This window comes from Bolinopsis microptera, chromosome 3 (assembly GCF_026151205.1).
Source record: "Bolinopsis microptera isolate Bmic1 chromosome 3, MBARI_Bmic_1.0, whole genome shotgun sequence".
In the NCBI taxonomy this organism is placed as follows: Eukaryota; Metazoa; Ctenophora; class Tentaculata; order Lobata; family Bolinopsidae; genus Bolinopsis; species Bolinopsis microptera.
Genome location: NC_087074.1, coordinates 11,471,653 through 11,499,095, shown reverse-complemented (window position 1 = coordinate 11,499,095; position 27,443 = coordinate 11,471,653). Strand labels below are relative to the sequence as shown.

General features: G+C 40.7%; 2 protein-coding genes across 3 annotated transcripts in view; one reads left to right on the top strand and one right to left on the bottom strand.

The window, feature by feature from the left end:
* The first annotated feature begins 264 nt into the window (after positions 1 to 264).
* Positions 265 to 27,443, top strand: part of LOC134812651 (protein virilizer homolog) — a 41,631-nt gene continuing 14,452 nt past the window's right edge. For both annotated transcript variants that reach the window (XM_063820145.1, XM_063820144.1), the window contains exons 1-5: positions 265 to 453; positions 612 to 722; positions 10,599 to 10,730; positions 10,942 to 11,094; positions 11,541 to 11,668. In XM_063820145.1, the coding sequence (XP_063676215.1) occupies positions 348 to 453; positions 612 to 722; positions 10,599 to 10,730; positions 10,942 to 11,094; positions 11,541 to 11,668 (630 nt within the window). In that variant the 5' untranslated portion in view covers positions 265 to 347. The remainder of the gene's footprint in view (positions 454 to 611; positions 723 to 10,598; positions 10,731 to 10,941; positions 11,095 to 11,540; positions 11,669 to 27,443) is intronic.
* Positions 20,314 to 26,422, bottom strand: LOC134812635 (mucin-2-like). The gene has a single exon (XM_063820122.1). The coding sequence runs from the start codon at positions 26,393 to 26,395 to the stop codon at positions 20,993 to 20,995; it is 5,403 nt and encodes a 1,800-aa protein (XP_063676192.1). The 5' UTR covers positions 26,396 to 26,422; the 3' UTR covers positions 20,314 to 20,992.

The window sequence follows — 27,443 nt, the reverse complement described above, 5'->3', positions numbered from 1 at the left end:
AATTACCAGATTACTAAGGTGTACTAGGTATCAAGCACCATGTCACCACCACTCTCGTCCCATGAAGGACGAGTCATGTCTCCGCGGCTGACTATAAGGTTACTCAGTTACTAGTTACCAGTTACTAGTTACATTCTAGGTTATAGGTACCAGTGAGGTTACTAGTTACTAAGTTACTAGGTTACAGGTACGGTTACTAGTCTACTTTACAGATTACAGTTACTAGGTTACTAGGTTATCAAGTCACCATGTCACCCCACTCTCGTCCCCAGAAGGACGAGTCATGTCTCCCGCGGCTGACAACCTCACTGAGGATAGTGGAACACCTGGTCCTACAACACAAGCCCATGCCGCACCAGCTAGCCCTGCAGTTAACTGAATGTGGGGCTATTGAGACTATTATACAGCTGTTTGAGTCCACTTGTAAGATGCTGGAGCGACCCTGGATGGAAGGTAGGCACATTTAATTTAAGTTCGTTGATTTATTAGTTTTAGATTAGTTTATTTGTAGTACTAGTAGTTTTATTATTTAATAGAAGAACAGAAGTTAAACTTTTTGAGTTAAAAAGTATTTACTTTTTGTTAATAATGATTGGCCTTGTCTCCCCTAGGAGTACTGTGCGGAGACATAGTGCTGTCTGTTGTTAACATGATCCAGCCTGCTCTGGATCTCTGCTACACTTACATCTCTTATCTTCTCTCCAAAAACCACTCCTTTGCCAGTAAGTCTCTTACAATAAGTACTAAAATAACCTATTTCATGTATTTCTTATGACTGTTCTCTTAGCGTATTTATTGTGTTGCCGCCTGCCTAGGTCGATCCAGATGAAATCTGGAACGAGTTTCGTGTCAACGCTTCTCTCCATTTATCCCTATCACACATGAGTAAACGCAGCTGGTCAGGTTCCATTCCAGTGTCTTCAAGTAGGACGTCCGGGAAGGTCTTATGTGGTCGTCCTCGATAACGCTGGCCATAGGATGGTTGCCAGAAAAGGAGTTGTTGAGCAGGTTGGTCCTGTAGACGGTAGACATGTCCTGCAAAACGAAGTCTTCGTGTCTTTATAGTATCTGTCACCGATGGAATCTTTCCGTAAAGAACGGAGTTAGTATAAACACCGTCTAGTGAAGAACGGAGTTAGTATAAACACCGTCTAGTGCTCTGATATCAGCCTTTTTAAGAGTCCAGGTTTCTGCACCATACAGCAGAACAGGTTCTACTGCAGTTCGAAAAATCTTAGTCTTGATCTTCCTGGACATATTAGATTTCCAAAAAGCATCTAGACTCTGTAAAGCTTTCCATGCGAGGCCTTTCCTGACATTGATGTCTCTGCTTGTTGAGGCTATAAAGGATCCAAGGTACTTAAAGTCATAAAGTCATGAACTTCTTCTAAAGGGTTGCCGTTAATAAAGACTGTGTTAAGTACATAATATTATAATAATATAGTGTTTAATGACAGCGCTGAGAGGCACCACAACACGTGTAACTGTAAGGACACTGTGTCTGCTCATTATCCAGTCATTATTCATTATTCATTATACATGCTCATACACTGAATGTGCAACATGTTCATTCCCAGGAGTGGAGATCCGAGCTGCTTTGAGTGATCTTTACTTTTCACTATGTGACATGACATGACAAAGAATACAATTAGTCATTACCAAGGGTCGACCCACCTCCTGGTCAAAATCGGCATATTTTTAGACAGAACACCCGTTATTTGGCACTTTTATGGAGATGTAAAGTAGTCAGGTTCACCCCTGCAGATTTCGTCGATTTCAGGTGCCGTCGGCACCATAAAAATTAAAAGCAAACATAAATTTTTTCCCCTAAAATCAAACGCTTTCTGCGCAAAAAATTGACCTCAACAGAAAAAATTAAACATGGCTTCAAATCCAAATTTGAACCAGAGATTTTTCACTTCCTTTCGATAAACTCAATTTTCAACCCAAAATAAAGTCTCAAAGGGGTAAATTACTCAGGTCAGGATTGTAGGCAATGATTATGCCAAACCATACATTTTTGTAAATTCATTAAACTTTCAATTTAGCCTAAAACACCCTATTTCGCAAAATTTTTCCGGGGGGCTGCGCCGCCCTAGCCCCTGCCAATGGGGTCCGCCCCTTACCTGGAACCCGCTGGGGGCCGCGCCCCCAGACCCCTGCCACAGCTTGCAGCTTCGCTCGCCGACAGCCCCCCCCCCCCCCCCCCCCCAAAGAAAAATCCTGGCTACGTGCCTGAGCAAAATATAGGTTTAGGGCTTTTCAGATGATTTGGCTCCTCAACAGATACCGACGTACATAACGGTCAATATGTAGTTTAGGTTTACCTGGCCCGTAGGTTACGAATGTGCCCGAGGAGGAAAAAAAAAGCAAACATAAGAAAATTTCTCGGGAACTTAAAAGTTCACCTCAAAACGAAATCTGCACCTATGGTCAGGTTGTCGAAGTCGTATTATATCGTGCTGTATAAACAGGAGGAATATTCTCGGGAAACCGTCCTGAACCATTCCGCGGAAAGCAAAGTAAAATCAATACTTAAATTCAAACAACATTCTTCACGTCTTGATCTTACAACCCCGAAACAAACGGGTCTGGTATTTGCAAAAATCAATAAGTATCAGCTAGGCTGGTGGGCGTATATTGTGTTCCTCGTCCGATGCTATAACTTGGTTCGAATTCACAAGAACTGATTCATCGAAATATAACATTGAGTATATCCAACTATTATCGCGTATACACCCGTTCATTATGATAATATTCAATTGTTATGATTGTTCTAACGTGCTGGTTACCTGCTTTGAGTTCCTTTTGGCTACTTTGTGCTTACAAGCCTTAAATAAATAATATAATATTACTAGAAACCCGCTAGTCGAAAGCTTTGTTCGAGAAAATTTAAAAAAGTAAAAAATCAAGTCTTGTTTCTTTTCATCATTCATCGTATATAATAGCTCTGTGCTATATAAAGTATGGCTTTTATTTGATAATGACAACATAGCCCCAGAAGTCTTAAAACGATGCGACCTTGATCAAATTGTCTTAGACTTCTGTAACAATGCTCTATTGAAAGGTGAGAAACCAGACCAATGGTCAACTGCCAACATCATACCAATTCCAAAGAAGGGCGACCTTAGCGAACCAATGAACTATCGGGGAATAAGCTTGTCATCCCTAGTTGCCAAGTCTCTAAACAAGATGGTTCTAAACCGGTTGAAGCCAGAAATCGAGACAATTCTGCGTAGAAACCAGAATGGATTCAGACCAGGAAGGTCAACAACTCAACAGATATTGGTACTGAGACGTCTTATAGAGGGTGTCAAGAGTCGGAAACTGCCAGCTGTTCTGACATTTATAGACTTTAAGAAGGCTTTCGACAGTGTACATCGTGGGAAAATGCTAAAGATTCTAGAAGCTTACGGCATTCCAGTCAAAATCGTGCAGCTTATACGGCTCATGTACGAGAAGACAATGGCCAAAGTCCTAACTCCAGACGGAGAAACTGAATTGTTCGAGATACTTGCAGGTGTGTTACAGGGTGATACCTTAGCACCTTACCTCTTTGCAATAGTCATCGACTACTGTATGAGGCAAGCCATAGGCGATGACGCGGAGCGACTTGGACTCACCCTCGAACGTAGAAAAAGCAGAAGAATGGGGCCCAAGATCATCACCGATGTGGACTTTGCAGATGATATAGCACTTATATCTGAGGACATGGACAAGGCTAACGAGTTCCTGCTCAGAGTAGAATCGGCGGCAGCAAGCGTGGGACTACACATAAACGAAGACAAGACCAAGGTCATGACACTGAATATGGAGGATCGATCTAGCGACCTACAAAATCGATCCGGGGAAGCCATAGAAAATGTAGATGATTTCATCTACTTAGGCTCCTGGATTGAGAGCACAGATAGGGAGATAAGGGTTAGAAAGGGAAAAGCGTGGGGTGCCCTACATAGACTGAAGGATATCTGGAAATCCAAACTCTCAAAGAGCCTAAAGATTAGATTGTTCATAGCGGCTTGTGAATCAGTACTGCTCTACGGATCAGAAACCTGGACACTGACAAAGGCTCAAGAGAAAAGTTTGGACGGGACATACACAAAGATGTTGCGTATGGTGCTGGGTATCTCATGGAAGGACAAGGTCAGCAATATAACTTTGTATGGTAGCCTCCCAAGGCTGTCAAACAAGTTACGAAGCAGGAGATTAAAAATGGCGGGACACTGCATCCGACATCCTGAGCTACTTGCCAGTGATTTAGTCTTATGGGAACCTACGCACGGTAGAGCACAGCAAGGCCGACCAAGACAAAGCTACTTGTCTATGTTACTGAAGGAAGTTGGGACAAACTCTAAAGAGGAACTGCGAACCCTGATGCGGGACAGGGATATATGGAGGGGGTTTTCTGGCGTAGATCGGACTTAGCTCCGACATAGTAGTAGTAGTAGTAATGTAAGTATTTAGATTCCCAAAACGATAGGTACTTCTTACCGCATCAAAAAGTATCGATCACAACCAAAGTTATGAATAGTCATAGCGTGAATGTGAAAGCTAGAGTCATGACGTATCATGAAGCATGGCAACGCGCGTTGCTAATCTCTTAACTTGTTGTTGTTAAGCAACGACGCAATTGCCTAGATACAAGTAGAAAGTAAAATGAGGACGCCTGACCCAGCAATGAGCAAGGTCCCCTAACATTGGTCCACTCCCGATAACGTGATCGGAGCACGTGACTGTGTGCTTTACGTGATCGGGAGTGGACCAATGATGAGGGGACCAGGGCTTTACTAAATTAACGCCATTATTCTAACGTTTATTTTACTTTTCTTCCGACGTTAATTGTAAAAAAAGTTACAAAATGAATTATTTTGTAACCTGATCTTAAAAAGCTACTTGCATGGAAAGTATAGTTTCCCAAATTCTGTAGAATTACGATAAAAGGGTTCAATGTTGTAAGGTTTGTATTACACAATATTATTACCTTATTGAAGTTATAACACATAAAATGTATCACATGTTATCTAGACTTTTCTGTACCGTTCTGATTCTCTCGTGTTTTTGAAATCACAAACGCTAACGAATGTTTTAAAATCATGACTCAATCATTATCAATGTTGTTATAGTTACAGCCATCAGCTCTGCAGCTCATGTAGACAGTGCTGTAAGTGTAATAGTCACTCAGTTTGGGAAGTTAACTATGATTAAGTAAATCTAGAGGGTTTTTATCTAACACTTATTTTACTTCGGAGATTCCAGCAGCCATATTAGTTACACGGGTGTAACCAGCCAATTACAGGAAGCCGAACGATTCAATTATACATTAGGCCAGTGACGGTTACGGTAGTGTGTACCATACTTTCTTCACCCGTGACTTCACTGCAATGGGCAGCTTCTCATTTAACCCTCACACCCGATTTCTCGAGTATTAGGCTGAGTGGACCGGGGGGCTGCATAGACCACCCAGGATCCTTAGCTGAGCGTCGACGACGCTCACCCCACGGCTTTTGGCAGAGCGGGGAATCGAACCTGGTACCACGAGAAATGTCGGGCTGACAATTAATTTTCGAGTTCATTTTAACATCGTTCTACGACTTATTTAACCCTAACTGTACCCCATAGCTAGATACTTCATACTGTTGGTATGAATTTGAAATTACTGTTGCATCAAGTCCTGATGTCATAAAGCATATTGAGTAATTGTATAGACTATAATATTATACTAGAGATCACATTACGTTAAAGAATGTAATGACTTAATAATTTGGCATAATATCCGGCCATGGAACTGGGGTGTTACTTTACATTATTATGTGGCTTACATGTTATGTAACTTGATAACTTATACCATGTGGTGCTTATAACATTTTCTGTTAATTTACATACTTTTTTGTGTAGTCAGTTAGGTTTTGTTGTACATGTTTCAATGAATCATTCTGAATCATTCTCTCGCATTTGCGAGACAGCATCTTAGTACTTTCTGTTGACATGATGGAACATTTATTTGCCTGACCACCGATTAACACTTGAACTGAAATGAAAATTAAGATTTTGAGTTTTTCTTTTTGAGTTACAATGTTGAATTTTCCGTCATATATATCATGTCTTGGCCATACTAGCAGTAACCATAGCTATTGTAATCATTCTTTTCCTACCAGCACTATGACGTCTTGGGACATAGACGATAGTACCAAATGGGTTGGTAACAGTGAAGATTTAAGAGCAGCCATCCAAAAGATTAGAAATGAGGAAGTTTTTGTGTTGCATCTGAAAGGAGGAAAAGGAGAAGTTTCAGCACATCTTGGGAGACATGGTTCGATTAGCGAATTGATGGTTTACACACGCAGTAAAGAGACATTTTTGTTCGATATGAAGCTTTTAGGAAGTGAGGTCTTTGAAGCTGGGATGAGGGAGATATTGCAAAATCAGCCCTGGGTAAAGCTCATGTATGACTGTAAACGAGCATCAGATGCTCTTTTCCATCTCTTTAACGTTAAACTGTCAAATGTAATGGACGTGCAGCTTCTAGAAGTCTTGAACTTGGAAAAACATATTAGCGCTGGAGAAAAATCAGGAGCCATGGCAACAAAAACTCTTAGGAGTTTGAAGACGAGCTGCGAACAATTCTTGAAAGGCAGTCCTTTTCTTGATCGGACCAACGAGATTCCGCCCCCACCAGACCATTATAAAACCATTTTGATCATGGCTTTATATGACACTCTCAAAAAGAGTGAAGACTTGTCTTTAGCCCGAGAGGCGTCGGAGAGGTACGCTGACTATTTTAGATCCTACGAAATTATGCCCGAAAATAAATATTATGACCATCCGTTTCTGCCTCAAAATGTGATAGTTTGCGATTTGCAGACTTCAGGTACAAAATTAGTTTGTTCGGGATGCAAAAAGCTTTTCTTAGCAGTGCATTTTGGAGAGGATGCTGTTTCCAAAACTGAAAGGAAATGCAAAATGTGCAAGTTGATAGACATAGAAAATCCTGAAGTATTCTGGGTTGACAACGTTAACTATGATGTGGCTACCGCGATTGAGAAACTCTGCAGGAAGAAGATGATAACGGCTGTTCTTCAACCGTTTCGTCTGGAACGAAGTAACCCACTAGACATAATATTTATCGGCACAGAAGAGAGTGAAGTGTTTGTCTTCGATATTACTGCTCTCGGTGACCAGTCTTTTGATTTGGGTCTCCGACAACTTCTAGAAAGCAATGATATCATAAAGCTTGTTTTCAACTGCCCAGATGCGGCAGATACGTTGAACGTTATGCATAGTGTTTGCCTTCAAAATTTTTTCGACGTTCAAATCTTGGAGGTAATGCACCGAAAAAGCCTTGTATTAAACACAGATGAATCTCCTGATATGTCGATCTTTAGAACCAAAGGTTTCAAAAGCTGTATCAAAAAATATATCGCAAACAAACGTAAGAAAGCTTCCCCATTCATGAAAGATGACGAGTGCTTAGATAGAGACTACTACGAACAAAAATACGGCGGACAAAATGTATGGGCAGAACGGCCGATTCGGGAAGAAATTGTAAAAGTTTGGACAGCAAGTACTCTCAACATATTCTCACTATTTGATTCTCTCAAGGAAGCCAAAGATCTGAAATTCTTGGCTGCGGCATCGGAACGGTATGCAAATCATATGCGATCATGTGCGAGTTTACCCCCCAGCAAGTACCTCTGTCATCCGTTCCTTCCATCAGATGTTTTAGCCCGCACATACACATCTTATGAGATCGGTCAATTGTGTGTATGCTGTAAAAAGAATCTTCCCTCTGAAGATTTCGGCTTACTGCAGGATAACGGGCGCCTGAAGTGCAAGATATGCAGGATAGTTGATCAAGATGAACCTAATGTCCTTTGGGTGGACGATAAATTCACTCTGATGGACGCTATCGAAGAGTTGAAACTAGAGAAAACGATCGCAGTTATTTGCCAAAAGTCAACTCGTCAAGCTCGAAGTGTTCCTCTTGACACCATATTCATAGGAACAGATGATTCAAAAGTGTATGTTTTTGATGTGAAGCTTCTTGGTGACGCTGTTTTTGAGGCGGGGTTAAAGGACATTCTAGAAGGATCCAATTGTGTGAAGCTTATGTTCGATTGCAGGGACAGTTCTGATACTTTACATAAGATGCATAATGTTTGGCTGGCACGAGTTTTAGATATACAGCTACTCGAGGTGATGTTTCGCGAGAAAAGTGAATATAAAAATGGTTCAGCAAAAACGACAAGACTCAATGGCCTGGTCAGGTCGATTCACACTTACATCAAGAAGGGATGCTACACTTTAAGGCAAGATGTCGAAGAATTTGGGGATGATGAGGAACTCAAGAAACAAACCGCTAGAGAAAATTGGAAATCTGCTCTGACCGCCAATCTGTTTTCACTTTTCTATAAGCTGGTATTCGGAATAGATACGGATCTAATATTCAAAGCATCCCAGAAGTTTGTTGACTATCTGAGATCATATGAGAATTTGCCACACAAAAGGTACATTTACAATCAATTCCTACCGATGAAGATTCTGAATGACAAAATAAGCTCAGAAGAAGATATGAAAAGCAGAAGTGTGGATGTTGTGAAAAGCTCTTTATCTTAAAGGAACTTAAGGCCACAAATAGAGGGAAGTTAGTGAAGATGTGTGATGTTTGTATCGAGGTTGACAAAGGGGAACCCAACATAGTGTGGTTGGACGATGTAGGGGACGTTGCTGAAGCTGCTAGGGATTTGCAGTCGGAAGATTATGTCTCAGTTGTTTGCCAGAAACATAACCTCGCTAGAACCGGGCCCATGGATGTCATCTTCATAGGAACAAACGACTGCACCGTGTACGTGTTTGATATAACCACCATGGGAAGACCAGCCTTCGACAGTGGCTTGAGAGATGTTCTAGAGAGCCCCACTCCAGTCAAACTGATGTTTGACTGCCGAGATGAGGCGGACACATTCCACAAGATGCACGGTACTTGGCTGGCACATGTTGTTGATGTTCAGCTGATTAATGTGCTGAGTTGGCGAATCAGTCCCCGGAATAAGGAGAGGAACAACATAGATATTAACTCTGTTCACCTGCTGAAAGGATGGAAAACGTGCATGAGGAGAATTCCCAGAAATTCCCTGAAATGTTCACCAAACTTCTACTCTACTGGAAACACTAGAGACGGTGGGCGGAATGTTTGGGAGAAACGACCGTTGGAAGAAAGACTGGTGATATATTGGGCAGCAGGAACTCTAAACATGTTTACCCTGTACGAGACCTTGAAGACAGGCGTTGACATGGAGATGGTTTCAGAAGCATCAGGGAGATATGTTGATTATTTCAGGTCGTATGACGCTCTTCCTGTAGAAACTGAATATATATTCCACTCCTGCTTGCCTCACAATATTTTAACAGAGGCTACCTCTCTCGATCTTCAGTGTACTGGGTGCAGGAAACTGTTTGCTCGAGAGGAATTCAACGAAGATTCCATTCGGAGCGAGATTCAGAAATGCCGAGTGTGTCGATGGATTTTTAAAAATGATGGTGAATTCTGTAAAACAGATGGTCATGGACGAAAAGCTAAAACTAATTATAACCTTTATAATTAACACTTTCTGTTCAGAATGAGATAAACATAATTTTGAGTGTCTCTGATTATTCAAGTATTAATTAATGAATTGGTTGACTTGTCGTAAATGTCGACTCGCAGAAAATAACGATTATATATAGAATTAGAACGGCTTATAATTTGTGCATTGTAAGGTAATCTCCCTATTGCTCTAGTGAAATTGTCCATATTATTAGATAATTTGTCCAATTTATATAAGGTAAGTTTAAGGGGCACATGAGATCCTTGAAATCTGAATTTCCATGATTTTAAATAGAGTCTGCATGTATTTTGTTTGTGATAGATGTTAGTTTCAGATAATTCATAAATCCACATTGTTTCTATTGTTAAAACTTAGCGGTCTTATCGTGGAACAATCAACTTCGTATACATAATTTATGGTAAGAAACGTTTGTAGGACTATGGAATTTAGTTAATATGTTCCGTGAAGAAAAAAAAGGATGTTTTAAGGATTTTTGGTATTAGCAATACTCTTTGTACTAGTTTCTCAAAGTGGTGTCAAGAGACAAAAATGTTTAATATTGATTATGTATTTTACGATCCTAATTTGAGGACCTAAAGCTCTAAAGTTCTTATTTCGTGGCCAGTTTTGGGTTCTTTTGCGATATTCTAAACGCGATGGTTAGCGCTAAATGCTCAAAAGGTTCCATGTTTTCGATGGACAGTTCATCAGAACAGCATTTAATGGCAGTAGAAATCCATGAAACAATAATTATAAAATAAGTAAATCCGAAATTACTAATTAGGCGCAGTACTATATAATACTATATAATATAGTATATAGTGGTATTATACTACTATATACTACCAGATTTATATAAAGCTGCATAATTTAAAAATCAGAATTAAAACGTACAAATCGAAACCCCAAACATGGAATGAAATAAGAATGAGTAATGCAGACAAGTTTATTCAGATACCTATAATGCAGCTGATGGTGAATGAGAATTGAGAAATGTAGACATATTTATTTCAGATATGTCGATAGTGAAGCCGCTGCTACAACTACACACCCTCCTTTTCTCACTTCCTCCTCCAGCTACTATAGCTAACACCATGTCCACTCTGCAGCATACCATCGCTAACATTTTACTTACCTTTACCACTGGTGAGATGATGGTTAATTAATTGTTATTATTATTGTTCAGCATTTCAGACTCGGTATTTGTGGCGTTAGCAATTATCTATTATCCGCCTTGTTAATCTGCAGTGAAACTTCACTTGCCTAATTATCCGATCTTTAAGATGTTAATTTATGTTCTATTTTTGATTTGAATAAAATTAAACAATAACTAGCTCAGAATGAGAACCTCACTCAGGATCAAGTCTCTCAAGTGACACCAGCTGGACTAAGCTGGTTCAGGAAGTTCTGGACTATTCCACCTCTACTCCGCAAGCGTTTATCAGCTCTCTCATGATGTTCTGTGAGCTCCTCCCCCAAACCCTGCCCATCATCTCTCACATTGAACTTGGTAACGCGTGTTTTCTGTATGTTTCGTATTTCAGTTATGCTAGAAAACAAGAAATTGACAATTTACTTTCAAAGAAGAAATCAATAATTAGCTAAATAACAGTTTCTTCTACGTAACAGCTTTAAACTTTTGCTCGCTTAGTAAAGGGATGTTTAAGGCAAGTGTGCCTTAACGTCTGCATTAATTGTCCACCGACAGAGTACCGAATTGCTAAATCACCTTATACCACATGTTTAAAATCACTGATATAAAAAAAACCTACAAAACTGCAATAATCAGTATCCTGAAACTTATGCAAAGTTTAAAATCACCGACACCAATTAAAATAAGTTATATAATAAAGTCTCTTAAAAGCTAGAAATCAAACACAACACAGTTACACAAATATTCATAATAATACGAGTTCTCACACTGTATCCGGTCGATTAGTGATAAAACAAATCCAGGTTCAGAAGAAGAGAAAGTACTGCTCCACTATAGAGACACATGGGCAGCTCACCTGCTCCCTTTCTGGGGGGACCTTCAGCTACACATTCAGTCTCTTCTACCCAGCTGCAGCACTAACGTCAATCAGGTCAGTTTAGAACTTTCAGTAAGTTTTAAGTTGTATATCCGGAGTGTGAAGGGGGACTGGGGACTAGATAACTCTTGTCAGCCTTTAATGTTAAATTTGTTCTTTTCAATAATATGATGAGAGCGTCCGGATCCATGAGATGAAAGTACTGATTATCAAAATCACGGACCTTTCCTTTTGACCCCGTCGAGGCGTCGATAATAAGAGATATCACTATCATAACGTCATTGTCCCTCACACTAGACTGTGTCCCTCACCCTAGCTGTCATTCCGACACTGAGAGTAAATTCCCTCCTCATTCTCGTATATAGATTGCTGGAATGTGGGTTCCACATACTCGCTCCCCTCAGGCATGGCCCCCTGACCCCAGCTCCCCTGCTCCTCAGGCATGGCCCCCTGACCCCAGCTCCCCTGCTCCCTGCTTGTTGAAGCTTTTGCGGGTTCTGGACGGTTCCGTAGGAATCTGAGTTGACCCTGACTAGCGTAAGCATACTCGGACTCTTCCTTCATATCCGTGTTAGTTGGTTGGGTGAGACCAAGACCTGTGTTAACGTACTCCGGTTTTGTAGGTTGTGGTCCTGTGTGGAATGGATTGGCATCGACGTATTCAGATTCTGGTTGAGTTAACTTTGTAGGCTTGGATCCAACTGTGTTCATGTACTGAGGGTGCTCTCTTGGAGTTGTAATATTATTTAGATTTCTGGGGACGTCATATTCAGATTCTTGGTTATTTTCTGTTGGCTGTGATCCTGCATGGAATGGGCTTGCAACAACGTATTCGGATTCCGGTTGAGCTTTTGGCTTAGCTCCAACTGAATAGGTATTTACATACTCAGATTGCTTTGTTGGAGTGTTCTTTAGGTCAGAAAGGACATACTCTGACTCTGGAGTATTCTCAACAGCACTGCATTTCGATCCGGAAGCATTCCCTTGATTTCCGTCATCCTTCAGCTGCAGCACCTCGTATTGGCTAGATATCCTGACCTGTGACGCCTCCACATATTCACTCTCCAGCTTCAGCTCATCCGTACAAACGTAGTTACTGTCCTGTCTTTTATATCTGCGAAGTCCAAATCCCTGAGAAACTGGGGTTTCGTCGTCTACAAGAGTGGGGTTTGTGAACCCATTAGGCTCGATCAGTGGAAGACCTCCGCCCTGTCTGCGATGTGAAGTGACCCTCCAGACGATGTAGCCGGCTGACCCCATAACTACTAGAAACACTAACAGCAGGCTCACTATTAGGCCTACGGGGGGCCCTTTCTTAGTGGGTGCTTTTGTTGGAGGCGCAGCTGACACTGGCTTCTTTGTTGCCGGTATCTTTGGTTGGGTTACTTTGGTTGTTGTGTTAGATGTAAGCTCCTTTGGTAAAGGTTTAGTTGGTATATTTGGTGTTGTCATGTGATTTAAAGGCTCTGTTGTCCCCTCGGGTGGAGAAGTAGTAGGAATCTTTGGTATGGTTGGATGAACTGATGGTCTTATTGATGATGTTTCCTGTCGCTCGGGTGTGGTCAGCAGCTGAGTGGCAGCCTCATTCGTTACAGTCTGGTTTGTAACAGCTTTCTTGCATTCCTGAACTTTAACAGCTCCAGCAGGGCTCATTCTACCAGCAGGACAAGAGATACAGCCCATGGTTTTGAAGCCATATGATCCTGCCGTACAGTTTCTTGATCTATCATGGATAAGTTGGCAGGTGTGCTTCTTAGAGTGTCCTGAAATTTGGCCGTCTGGACAAATCTTGCAGGTTATTTGGTTGGTCACTGGGTCCGTATACTCGTACTTTCCATGCTTGCAGCTGGACTCTATCGGGACTGCTAGATGCAGGAAAACTAGAAGAGCTGACAAGTATTGCATTAAAATATCAGAATATCAAAACGTTTGAGAGTAGTGTAGAAGTGTACTGGTGTGGCATTTGTATAATTGCAGCGTTACTGATGATTTATGGTGCAACCTTTACTCCTGTAGCTACTCTAAGAAAATATTGGCCATGTCAGCTGATGTCATATTAAAAAACAATGGTTTAATGTTACAGAATTACAATTCATGATATCTATCGTGGTGACTTATTTTACCAGTTCTCTATTTTAATTCGAATGGTACAGTGGTTAAATTTATGTTGACACCAACACTCTTTGAACAAGTAGTAAAAAACAGAGAATATTAACTGCCGTAAACTAATGCAATACCATTAATAATTATTGATGTAGTTAAAAAACCTTTGATTAATAGTTATGCCACAAACAACGAAATAATTCGTATTTATATTTTTTTAATTACTTTTAAACTTTACTGTTAAATAGTGAGCAAAAAAAAGTGAGCAAAAAAGAATGCACATGAAAGATCACGAATCCACGGATCAACGATTCAAATTGCTTTTGTTATTTCGTGTTTAAATTGTAATATTCGAGTATTCGCTACAAAATTGAAATTTAAACATTCTGATCAATATTTTATTGCAATTGAAGATTATCTCTTGTAAAATTTAAACTAGCTCCTACCCTCATCAAATACAGTGTTGCTACCCGCCGCGCAGGCAACATCTGATTGTTATAGCAATGTTATTGCTATAACAATGTTGTCGCTATAGCACTCAGCATTATAAGATAGCAGTTTCTCAGACCTGTTTCATCAAGTCTTATGACTTTATGAGCTACTGTGAAAAATCAGTAATCGTATTAAAAATAAAATAGTTCGGGTCACAGTCTTCCAACATGGTACAACTTTAATCATTATTTGAACAGCACATTATTTAATATAATTAGTCGCTATTTTGCTCAGCTAATAATTAATGGTATACATGTTCACGTACTGATTATCCAGGTCCCTCTAACCTTCGCATTGTTCAGATTCTGACGTTCCTCTCTCTTCCTCACTTTTCTCTTATAAACCCTCTGATCCCTCTGAGTAAACATCGTCCTCGTCTCCAGAACCAAGTTACCCGTCTTCATCTCTTTTGTCTGATGTTGGGCCCACGTATTCATTTCCCTCCGGCATCTCCTCCGTCCTCGTGTGTACTGTTGTTTTGTACAGCTGTTTCAGCATACTCCGGATATGAGAGATTCACCATAAATCCAGCTGAAATAAGGGTCGCCTACACGTATTCAGACGCATCGTCCAGCGTCGCTGTGGACTCAGCTTTATGGAGTCCAACTTTACTGGAATTATTAACATATCCGGGTTGTGGTTCAGGTTGGGACCCTGCTAAGGTTGAGTCTGCGATGACGTAGTCTGACTCCTGAAAAGATCCCACATTATCAAAATACTCTGCTTCAGTCCTCTCACGTTGGAGCTCCTCTGCAGTAATATAACTCTCCGGTCTTCCGTTACCACGTTGGAAATCACCGTCACTACTGAAAACAGAAGAACAGTTGGAAGCATTAATGGTTGAAAGTCTTACTCTAAACTGTTTCGGTCTCGGTCTGGCCGCTATTAAGTTCTCAGATGCCTTCTCAGATGCCCTCTGCCAGCAGATGAAAGCTGCAGAGGAAGTTCCTGCCACCAGAACCACAGTCAGGGCCACTACCAGTCCTATTCCAGGCCTCCACTGTTCGGGTACAACTGGCTTCCTGGTTACTGGTCTGTGTACTGGTCTGCGCAATGTTACTGGAACCTGTGGCCTAGTCACCTCGTGTGCCGTGGTCGTGTTTATAGGAGCTCTCTCTGTTACCCTGTCAGTTAGTTGGCCCGGAGGAGCGGTTACATTACCGGACCTACATTCCTGCATCTTGACAGCTCCAGCTTTACTAGTCGTCCCCTCTGGACATGGGCTACACGTGTGGGATTTGTAACTTCTGTATTCCCCGGCCTCACAAGTCCGCTTCTTCTTAACAACCCACTGGCAAATGTCCTTTTTGTCGTGCGCAGAGATAAAACCATCAGGGCAGACCTTGCACGTGGAGTTGTTAGCTGGGTCGGTGTATTCGTGCTCTCCAGGTTCACAGTCTTGAGATTGTATAGAGGCTGTAACAAACAACGATATTAACAAAACTGCCTGCATCATCCAACAAATAACCGGCTGCTCAACCTAATATTACATGTCTACGCTTTTTATGTAAATTTAAATACCAATGATTTGTGCAGTACCGGGAAAGGTTGGTCAAACTGAAATACCGATGATTTGTGTTGAGCGGATACGAAGGTACTACTCATCAATCTGTTTCATTGTTGTGGTATTGTGTTACAGTGCAGAGTGGTGTGTCACTTTATTACTGTTAGACCATGGAGTCTCACAATGACGAGTGTAAGGGTCTTGTTATGGAGTCCGGCCTAGAAACAATTTCATTGTCTTCTCAAGATATAATTCCGTTCCATTGCATGTTCTGATTATGATACTTTATACCTTTGTGACTTGGATGAAACCACGAGGTTAGAATTCTTAGAATAATTACGTAACATGACTAATACTAATCGTAGCCGCCGGAATTTTACTTCTATTATCTTATTATCATCTTACTCTTTCTAGAGAATTGTATCATCAGTATAATATAATACATACACTGTGTATGATGTAAATTACAGCTTATATCTAGATCATGATTTGTAATAGGTTGGGTCCATTGCCAACAAAGCGCTAGACTGAAACAAATTAGGAGATGATACGAACAGTTTTTTCATAGTAAATCACGATTTGTTTTGACTTTTGACAACTTTTTGATCTTAATCATGACAATGGAACTTACCGAGCATTTCACTTAACTATGATAATTTATGTAAATTAATTTATAAACATACAACAGTAATCATTAATAATTCAAGAACAAATAAAAATGAGCCGTTTCATGGGTAGAGATCGAAATTGATAATATATAAAGAAATAACAGGTTTTTCGACTGACTTTCATAAACATCTCAATTCATATCATACTAACCTCGTATTGAAATAATAATTAATAACAGTCCAATCTCGCTGTAGTCCAGATATTATACCCTTCACTAATTCTCAACACTTGTGTAAGCTGGTAATGTTGACATAGTTATGGTTTAGTGTAACAAGTTTGGATGCTTATGTTGACATAGTTATGGTTTAGTGTAACAAGTCTGTATGCTTATGTTGACATAGTTATGGTTTAATCTAACAGGTTTGGCAGGTTTAGCAGGTTTCTCTGGTCTAACAGAGTTGTCCGTACTTGCTACCCTCCTTGCAATGCCCTCAGTTTCTAAATCTACAGCATCAGCGTACACGTTAGTATCGTCCATCAGTGTCAGAGCACAAGATCCACTCTTCAAACCAGTGTTAAGTTCAGAACCAGGAGATGTATACACGGTGTGTTGGATGGTGTGGTGTCTGTTCCTCCGTCCACAGTACACTAGAGCAGTAATCACAGTTCCGACTACTAGGACTAGGATCATCAGTACCAAGCATAATTCAAACTTGCAGTTCAGCATAGGCTCTTTGGAGGAAGGCGTTTCAGTTCCCCACTCCTTCGTGTTGGAGGGAGATGATTCTGAAGCTGACTCCTCCGATCTGGTCTCTGTAATGTTCCTGAGAGGACTGCTGCTGTTCTGTAATGTAGGGTGTGTGTTGTATCCTCCACTAGTTTGCAGTTTGGTTGGGACACCGTTAGGACTAGTAAAAATGTCTGAAGAAGAAGGAGAGGGAGACGTGGTTTTTGCAGCCTGGTCCGGGACATTCTCACATCTCTGTACTTTAATCCAGACTGCAAGGCGTAGCAATCCCGAGATAAGTGGTAATAGCCGCATTGCTCAACAAGTTTAACGAGTAAAAGAGAAATGTTCCAACTTGGGTTGAAACATAGACGGGAACGAGCTACGACTACCTTTGGGGTACTCAACTAAAGGATTCGCACCAATTTGGGGTACTTTAATTGTGTGGATGATACCACCGCACTGTGAACTACTAATAAAGGGTTTGTGGATGAATCTAGACAGGGTACGTCTGTTTGTAGCTGTAACTCGGACGGGACTGCACTTGAAAACTGCGTTCTAGTACAGTCAGCTTACCCCCTCCCAATACGTCATTACGTAATGAAGTCCTTACAATTTAAACCCCATTACATCCCTTAACCAGTTAACCGATGAGGTAAAAATTTCAAACTTAAAATTGGTGAATTGCTGGTTGAGTCAGGGGGTAACAATTAGTACGAACTGTACACGGTTAAAGAAGAAGAATTAATATTATGCATAAAAAGATACAAATATTACTATCTAGTATAATAGCGGATGGGTGAAAATTTGAGGATCAGACATACTTTTACAGTAAGCAGGAACTTTGCGCTTTTTTGACGCGGACATTGACCACTGACCAGACCATCTTAATCGTCCAAACCATTATATCGTTATATTGATGGGACAAATTTCTTACAATTAATGAAAGAATATTATAATGATAATCACACGATTCAATACAAATTTAAATCAAAATGTGAATTGAACATACAAATCTATATTTACCGTGCTTCTCGGGGACGGAAATATTGATGGCTATAACTTATAAATACATAAATAGAGGTGGGTTAGGTCCGGTAAATCTTTGAGCACGATGAATAGAGGTTTAACTGTTCGCAATCACAATAGCCGAACACAGTATTGGATTATTTAAAACACAATCATTAAAGACAATATCCTAAATTCAACCCTCCCCAATGTTTCACTACAAATTGTCTTTAAGTTTAATACAGAGTAGTGAGTACTAGATATCTAATTTCTAAGTTCTAAAAGAATCGTCCTTATGTCCTCAAGGCCGGGACACGTACGAGATGTTAAAGTTCATCTCCTGACGTCTCTTTCTCCAGTAGCGGAAGTTGGCGTAGCCGAACACACCTAGCAGAACTGCGGAGGCAGATGCTATCAGTACTGTTGTGGGCACTGTTAATCTTAGGGTTCTCTCTTTGGATCCAACTGGCTCTGTTGAGGCAGGCTCTAATTTTGGCAAAACGGAGGTCTTTTCGTCAGTGGAAATTTCCGGTAGCTCCTTAGATGTTGATTCTCTTGACGTATATGGCAGCAGGCTGATGGCTACTGTCCCTTCGGAAGGGGAACTATTTGTTGTTGATGATGAACCGGTTATCACTGGTTTACTTGGAGGAGTATCAGTCCTTAACGAAAAAGATGTTGTAGTAGCCGACACTGTCCCTGGATATATTGTATGATCTGATGTATTGTCCGTGGTTAAGACTTGTACTCCGTTGTCAGGTGTTGAAGTCTCCGTGACTACAGTGTCCGTGACTACAGTCTCCGTGACTACAGTCTCCATCTCAGGTCCTCCTTGCTCCTCTCCAGACAACACCTCCTGTTGAACTTTCTGTTGAGCCGTTGAACCACGTGGGAAACATTCACTGACTGTAACAAACCACACTGAACATAATAACAGTCTCACTACGAGTATTACTGCTAAGGGACGCATTGCAAAGTTAAAACTGTAAACTAGACGCTGAGCAAGTGTATGGTTAGTTTGGGTGTACTGTGGAGAGGTGACGGAGTATTTACAGACTCTTCAGTTAGACAGGGTCAAATTAAGTGGTACTCAAATACAAGGTTCAAACAGAGTTGGCCCAGTGTTTCTCATCAGTCTTACCTCTGTAAGGAGTTAAAAATAGAACTGTTTATTGGTTGTTAATTAGAGTAATCACATGTAAATTATATATTGTGTTGAAAGTTAAAATAAAATTCGGACAAACTGTTTTGGTAGTACTGTGATTCACCGCCAGTAGCCAGCTTCTAATTTGAGGCGGGGTTGAATAGTGAAGCTGATGTTCCCCCACCTTCTCTCACAGATCTCTCTCCACTCTCCTCAAGATGTAGTTCCTGAAGCTCTACCACCTCAAATACAGAGTTAGATAATGTCGAGAAAGCAGACAGATTATTGATATTATCTGAATCCTCGGGTCCTCTCTCAGGATTAGTGAGTGAGGTTTGAGCTTTGTTCCAGGACCATGTGATGGATAGACTTGTAACAACTAAAAGGAGGAGTAGGAGAACTGATATCAGCACTTTCTCCTGCAGGCTTAACTCAGGGGACCCCTTCTTATTAGAGAGCTTATCTTCTTCTCTGTTTCTTCTATTTTTCTCTGTCACGTGTTCTATCACGTGTTCTGTCACGTGCTCTATCACGTGCTTTGTGGTCGAGCTGTCTGGTTGTTCAAACACTTCAGTCTTCATTTTCTGAGGTGGTGTATTATGATCCTCTTTTGCGGGCGACTTTGTTGGATGTTTTGGATTCACGGTTTGTTCTCCACGTCTAATAAGCATTTCAGCCTGACAGAACACCAGAAATATGATGAGAATTGATGAGAGTCTCATAACGGGACTGACTACAATTATTGATAACAATATGCACGATTTCAAGTAGACTAAAAGCTGACCCTGCCGGAGATTGTAGTGCTGATCATGAGAGAGGTTTTATCATAATTTGCAACGGCAAACTACTCAAAAAGTACATTTAGAGACAATCCGTGTAAATGCAATTCAAAGTGGTTTTACCTTACAGTTTTACCAAATACCAAAGATATTATGTTAGGTGTTGAGTGACTTAAAATTGTAATTTCGTCCGGTATCATTAAAAGCTCACAGAATATTAAACTAACAAACATTATCGAGTGATTGATATTTTATGTCAGACATTCAAACGATTGAATAATAATTAGAATTAGAATTAAATTTAACAACTTAAATAAAAATTCACATCCCAATTCTATCACTACTAAGCTAAAATTAAATTATTGTCTCAGAAAAATATAAAATCATATCGTAGACTGGTCAGACACAGGTCGCAAAACATTCACAAAACTTGAAACTTGATCTACTTGTACTTTTTTTTTTTTTTTTTAATCTAGACACTTATTTTACTTCGGTGTATTCCAACAGCCACAATGTTACACAAGTGCAACCAGCCAATTACAGGAAGCCGAAGGATCTTTCTTACTTGCAAAGCTTTCAGTCGTTATGGCTCGTCATGTAAATACAGGCATTCTTTAAAACAGTTTCATTGCCAGTTCTCATTCAATAAGTCTTGTAACATCACAATAATATTGTCATCTATAGTAATATTGTCAATGAGGCACGACTACCATTTACAAATCGCATATTTAACGATATGTTCATATTATTTGCATATCTAACAACATATTCCCGTAATTTACAATTAATATCAATTACTCAATTATTATACTCTTGAACAAATTACACATGCTCCTAAAATTTCTATGTAGTGCAATTATTGTTAAGTCAGCAAACTTTAAATGGAATAAATTATATACAATTATTATTTCCTTAAACCAGGTTTTGTTCAATATCTAAAAATTGGTCGAGTATAATTATGAATAATTATGACAATTATCAGATGAGAGATTGATATCTAATATTATGATATTTAGACATTTGAAATTGTTGGATCAACCATTAGGGCTGAAGGTGCTGGCCTTTTTGAAACAGACTCGATCAGGCCGATGTATATGAGAGAACCAGTTCCAGCAACAGCTATAACGATAAGAAGAAAATGAAGTGCAGTATTGCTCGGATTTTCTCCTGATGATTCGGACGATTTCGACAGGGCCACTGTTGAATTTTTGGACTCTTCTGGCTCGGTGATGTCATTGATTGTCTGCTTCTCTGTTTTGGGCTTCTCTGTGGTGGAATTCTTTATTGTTGACTTCTCTATGGTGTACTTCTTTACTGTGGGCTTCTCTGTTTCAGACTTATTTATTGTGGACTTTCCTGTTGAGGATTTATTTATTGTGGACCTCTCTGTTGTGGTCTTCTCTGTTGTTAGTTTCTCTGTTGTAGGCTTCTCTGTTGTATGCTTCTCTGTTGTAGGCTTCTCTGTTGTGGTCTTCTCTGTTGTTAGTTTCTCTGTTGTAGGCTTCTCTGTTGTAGGCTTCTCTGTTGTGGTCTTCTCTGTTGTAGGCTTCTCTGATGTCGGCTTCTCTGTTGTTGTCTTCTCTGTTGTGGTCTTCTCTGTTGTAGGCTTCTCTGTTGTGGGCTTCTTTGTTGTGGACTTCTCTGTCGTGGACTTTTTTGTTGTTGACTTCTCTGTTGTAGCCTTCTCTGTTTTGGACTTCTCTGTTCTGGATTTTTTCGTTGTAGCCTTCTCTGTTTTGGGCTTCTCTGTTGTTGGTTTCTCTGTTTCGAGCTTCTCTGTTGTTGACTTCTTCGTTGTGGACTTCTTCGTTGTGGACTTTTCTGTTGTTGGCTTCTCTGTTGTAGGCTTCTCTGTTGTGGACTTTTCTGTTGTGGACTTCTTTGTTGTGGAATTCTTTGTTTTTGTCTTCTCTGTTGTCGGCTTCTCTGTTGTGGTCTTCTCTGTTGTGATCTTCTCTGTTGTATGCTTCTCTGTCGTGGGCATCTCTGTTGTCGGCTTCTCTGTTTTGGATTTCTCTGTTGTGGATTTCTTTGTTGTCGGCTTCTCTGTTGTCGGCTTCTCCGGTTTGGTCTTCTCTGTTGTAGGCTTCTCTGTCGCGGGCTTCTCTGTTTTGGATTTCTCTGTTGTGGATTTCTTTGTTGTCGGCTTCTCTGTTGTGGGCTTCTCTGTTTTGGATTTCTCTGTTTTTGACTTCTCTGTTGTGAACTTCTCTGTTCTAGCCTTCTCTGTTTTGGGCTTCTCTGTAGTGGACTTTTCTGTTGTGGACTTCTTTATTATGGACTTCATTGTTTTTGTCTTCTCTGTTGTCGGCTTTTCTGTTGTGGTCTTTTCTGTTGTGATCTTCTCTGTTGTAGGCTTCTCTGTCGTGGGCTTCTCTGTTTTTGATTTCTCTGTTGTGGACTTCTTTGTTGTCGGCTTCTCTGGTTTGGTCTTCTTTGTTGTGATCTTCTCTGTTGTAGGCTTCTCTCTCGTGGGCTTCTCTGTTGTGGGCTTCTCTGTTTTGGATTTCTCTGTTGTGGATTTCTTTGTTATCGGCTTCTCTGTTGTGGGCTTCTCTGTTTTGGATATCTCTGTTTTGGATTTTTTTGTTGTCGGCTTCTCTGTTGTCGGATTTTCTGGTTTGGTCTTCTCTATTGTGATCTTCTCTGTTGTAGGCTTCTCTGTTGTGGGCTTTTCTGTTTTGGATTTCTCTGTTGTGGATTTCTTTGCTGTCGGCTTCTCTGTTTTGTCCTTCTCTGTTATGATCTTCTCTGTTGTAGGCTTCTCTGTCGTTGGCTTTTCTGTTGTAGCCTTTTCTATTTTGGGCTTCTCTGTTGTTGACCCCTCTGTTGTGGACTTCTTCGTTGTGGACTTCTCTGTTGTAGCCTTTTCTGTTTTGTGCTTCTCTGTTGTGGGCTTCTCTGTTTTGGATTTCTCTGTTGTGGATTTCTTTGTTGTCGGCTTCTCTTTTTTGTTCTTCTCTGTTGTGATCTTCTCTGTTGTGGGCTTCCCTGTCGTTGGCTTTTCTGTTTTGGGCTTGTCTGTTTTGGACTTTTTAGTTGTTGACTCCTCTGTTGTAGCCTTTTCTGTTTTGGGCTTCTCTGTTGTAGGCTTCTCTGTTGTGGACTTCTCTGTTGTTGACTTCTCTGTTGTGAACTTCGCTGTTGTAGCCTTCTCTGTTTTGGGCTTCTCTGTTGTGGACTTTTCTGTTGTGGACTTCATTGTTTTTGTCTTCTCTGTTGTCGGCTTCTCTGTTGTGGTCTCTGTTTTGGATTTCTCTGTTGTGGACTTCTTTGTTGTCGGCTTCTCTGGTTTGGTCTTCTCTGTTGTGATCTTCTCTGTTGTAGGCTTCTCTTTCGTGGGCTTCTCTGTTGTGGGCTTCTCTGTTTTGGATTTCTCTGTTGTAGATTTCTTTGTTGTCGGCTTTTCTGTTGTCGGCTTCTCTGGTTTGGTCTTCTCTATTTTGATCTTCTCTGTTGTAGGCTTCACTGACGTGGGCTTGCGCTTCTCTGTTGTGGGCTTCTCTGTTTTGGATTTCTCTGTTGTGGATTTCTTTGTTGTCGGCTTTTCTGTTGTCGGCTTCTCTGGTTTGGTCTTCTCTATTGTGATCTTCTCTGTTGTAGTCTTCTCTGACGTGGGCTTGCGCTTCTCTGTTGTGGGCTTCTCTGTTTTGGATTTCTCTGTTGTGGATTTCTTTGTTGGCGGCTTCTCTGTTGTGGGCTTCTCTGTTTTGGATTTCTCTGTTGTGGATTTCTTTGTTGTCGGCTTCTCTGATGTGGACATCTCTGTTTTGGATTTCTCTGTTGTGGATTTCTTTGTTGTCGGCTTTTCTGTTGTCGGCTTCTCTGGTTTGGTCTTCTCTATTGTGATCTTCTCTGTTGTAGGCTTCACTGACGTGGGCTTGCGCTTCTCTGTTGTGGGCTTCTCTGTTTTGGATTTCTCTGTTGTGGATTTCTTTGTTGTCGGCTTCTCTGTTGTGGACATCTCTGTTTTGGATTTCTCTGTTGTAGATTTCTTTGTTGTCGGCTTTTCTGTAGTCGGCTTCTCTGGTTTGGTCTTCTCTATTGTGATCTTCTCTGTTGTCGGCTTCGCTGTCGTGGGCTTCTCTGTTGTGGGCTTCTCTGTTTTGGATTTCTCTGTTGTGGATTTCTTTGTTGTCGGCTTCTCTGTTGTGGACATCTCTGTTGTGGATTTCTTTGTTGTCGGCTTTTTTGTTGTCGGCTTCTCTGGTTTGGTCTTCTCTATTGTGATCTTCTCTGTTGTAGGCTTCTCTGTCGTGGGCTTCTCTGTTGTGGGCTTCTCTGTTTTGGATTTCTCTGTTGTGGATTTCTTTGTTGTCGGCTTCTTTGTTGTCGGCTTCTCTGTTGTCGGCTTATCTGTTGGCACCTTTGTTTTGGTCGCAGTTGTGGGCGCCTTTTTTGTGGGAGTCTTTGTAGAGGATTCTTTTGTCGTGGGTGCGTTTGTTGTAGGAAGCTTTGTCTTGGTCTCCAGAGTCAAGGATGTGTTTGTGGAGACAACTTTCGTCATGGGCTGCTCTTTGATGTTGTCAATATCATTGACAAAGGTTGGGCTTTCAGTTTGCACAGATGTTGTGTATCTATTCTCAGTAACTGTTTCAGATGTTTCGCTCGATTTTTCAGATGTTTTAGTCTCCTCTGTAGACGTTTCCGATTTATTTGTAAACTCTTTCTCCTTGATGCTTTTGTGAGTTGATGTTTTGTGCAATTTCCCATGTGTGCTTGATTTTTTATCGGCTTGCACAGCCCATCCTATGAACGTTGTTGGTTGCACAGTTGGTAGATAGGTCTTGTTCGTTGATAGCACGCTCGCTTCAGTTACATCTTCAACCGTCTTTGGTGGTGTCGTGGGTCTTTTTGATGAAGTTGATGGAGAGTTTTTAGTAGATCCTATTGGTACTCTGGAATTTGATGTAGTGGCATGAGAAAATGAAGTACTAGTGGAAAATTTGGTACTGTGATCACTACCGGATGAGGTGCTCTCTTTCGATTTCTCGATCGATAAGAATGATGTTTTTGGTTCCTCTATAGACATTCCAGAAACTGAAACTTTTATATCCGATGAACCTTTGTACGTTGCATGTTTTGTTGATTTCGGGTGAGTGCTTGATTTTTCATCGGCCTGCACAGCCGATCCTATGAACGTTGTTGGTTGGACAGTTGGTAGATAGGTCTTGTTCGTTGATAGCACGCTCCCTTCAGTTACATCTTCAACCGTCTTTGGTGTTGTCCTGGGTCTTTTTGATGAAGTTGATGGAGAGTTTTTAGTAGATCTTATTGGTAATTTGGAATTTGAAGTTGTGGTTTTTGCAGAAGTTTTCTGGGAGACCGAAGTGAATGACGTACTAGTGGAAAATGTGGTTACATGATCGGATGACTTTTTCGACGATGACTCCGTTGAACTTTCTGTCGATATCAGCGCTTTTGATGTCTTAACTTCTGATGGGGATTTTTGAGATGTTGGGGTTGTTGTTATAATCTCTGACTGGACCCTTTCAGATACTGTAGTTTTCTCTTCGAGTGGGATCCTTGGAGTTTCTGTTGGAGTTGCTATTACTATCTCTGGCTGGACCCTTTCAGATACTGTAGTTTTCTCTTCGAGTGGGATCCTTGGAGTTTCTGTTGGGGTTGTTGTTAAAATCTCTGGCTGGACCCTTTCAGATACTGTAGTTTTCTCTTCGAGAGGGATCCTTGGAGTTGCTGTTGGGGTTGTTGTTACAATCACTGGCTGGACCCTTTCAGATACTGTAGTTTTCTCTTCGAGTGGGATCCTTGGAGTTGCTGTTGGGGTTGTTGTTACAATCTCTGGCTGAACCCTTTCAGATACTGTAGTTTTCTCTTTGAGTGGGATCCTTGGAGTTGCTGTTGGGGTTGTTGTTACAATCTCTGGCTGGACCCTTTCAGATACTGTAGTTTTCTCTTCGAGTGGGATCCTTGGAGTTGCTGTTGGGGTTGTTGTTACAATCTCTGGCTGGACCCTCAGATATGCTGTTGTTTTTGATTTACCATTGGCTTGCACTGTCGATCCTATGAATGTTGTCGACTGTACGCCCGGTAGAGAGGTCCTGTTCGAAGATACCACACTGACTTCGGTCACGTCTCTTGTCATCTTTGTAGTATTTGCAGATGTTTTCAGGGAGACCGAAGTGAATGAAGTACTAGTGGAAAATGTGGTTACATGATCGGAGGATGACTTTTTCGACGATGACTCCGTTGAAGTTTCTGTCGATATCGACGTGTTCACTTCAAGTGGAATCCTTGGAGTTGCTGTTGAAATTTCTGGTGTGTTCTTTGGAGATGTTGTTGCGTTTGCCTCTTGAAGTAGGGTATTTGGAGTTGCTGTTGAACGCAAACATTGAGAAACCTCGATCCAAATTACGAGACTTAGAAATTTCGTGAAGACATACAAGGTCTTCATTCCCCCGACTATTGCACTGAGTCATCCATCTGATTGTGTTTAGGTTAGTTAGTTTGTATAATCTTATCATGGGCAATACCATAATTCAAACTTCAAGCATCATAACGTGAACTTATTATCGTATCTGCATCATGTCGTAGATGCTTTCCTAACTTTTCACTTATTTTAAATACAGTTAAACCTCTATATAGTGGGCCTCCCGGGAGAAATAACCTGTCAGGCGTTTTGTATATTACTAGGGCCTTATATAATATATAATATATGAGTATTGCTGAAAGCACAGTGTAAGGCCTACACGGACCGCCTCTAACTAGCCAATCCCTGTTTACATGCCGTATAGCAGGGGACTAGAAAGAGCTAAACTAGTAAGCGGGGCATAGCCAATTCACTATACTTCCATCATTGAGTATATTACCAACCAAAGGAAAAATTTCCTTGTGTTTGGAATCTACCAAGACGAAAGTTGTACAATCCAGCGAAATTCCGAAGAATCATTCCAGTAGACTAGGCGCATTGCAACCACAGCCACGGAAATTAATATAATTATATATATGCACACGTATTCTGGTGGAATACAGCTCGATATAATACTCAGATCACCACCAAGTGTGGTATTATGAGCTACGATAAATTACATTTCTTGCACAACACAAGCTAATTAACTAAAAGTTTTGGGGACAATGCCCGGTTTCTTGCACAACACAAGCTAATTAACTAAAAGTTTTGGGGACAATGCCCGGTTTATCGAGGTACCCGGTATGAAGATTAAAGAAGCACGGTATAATATAGATATTTTACAGTATTCGAATATGTGGCTGTGATAAGTAGCTTAATTCTTATAAAAGTTTTAAAAACGAACCCCTCAAAGGAGATTGATACAAAAGACCTTCACTGTTTACAGCTTTACAGTATAAAAAGAAAGATTTTTAGAACCTTTTTTGAAATTAGTAATGACCTGGATTGAACTAATGAATCAAAGATTATTACGATTAAAATTATCGACTCCTACCTATCCTTACGACAAGAGTAAAATACAGGCGACAAAAGG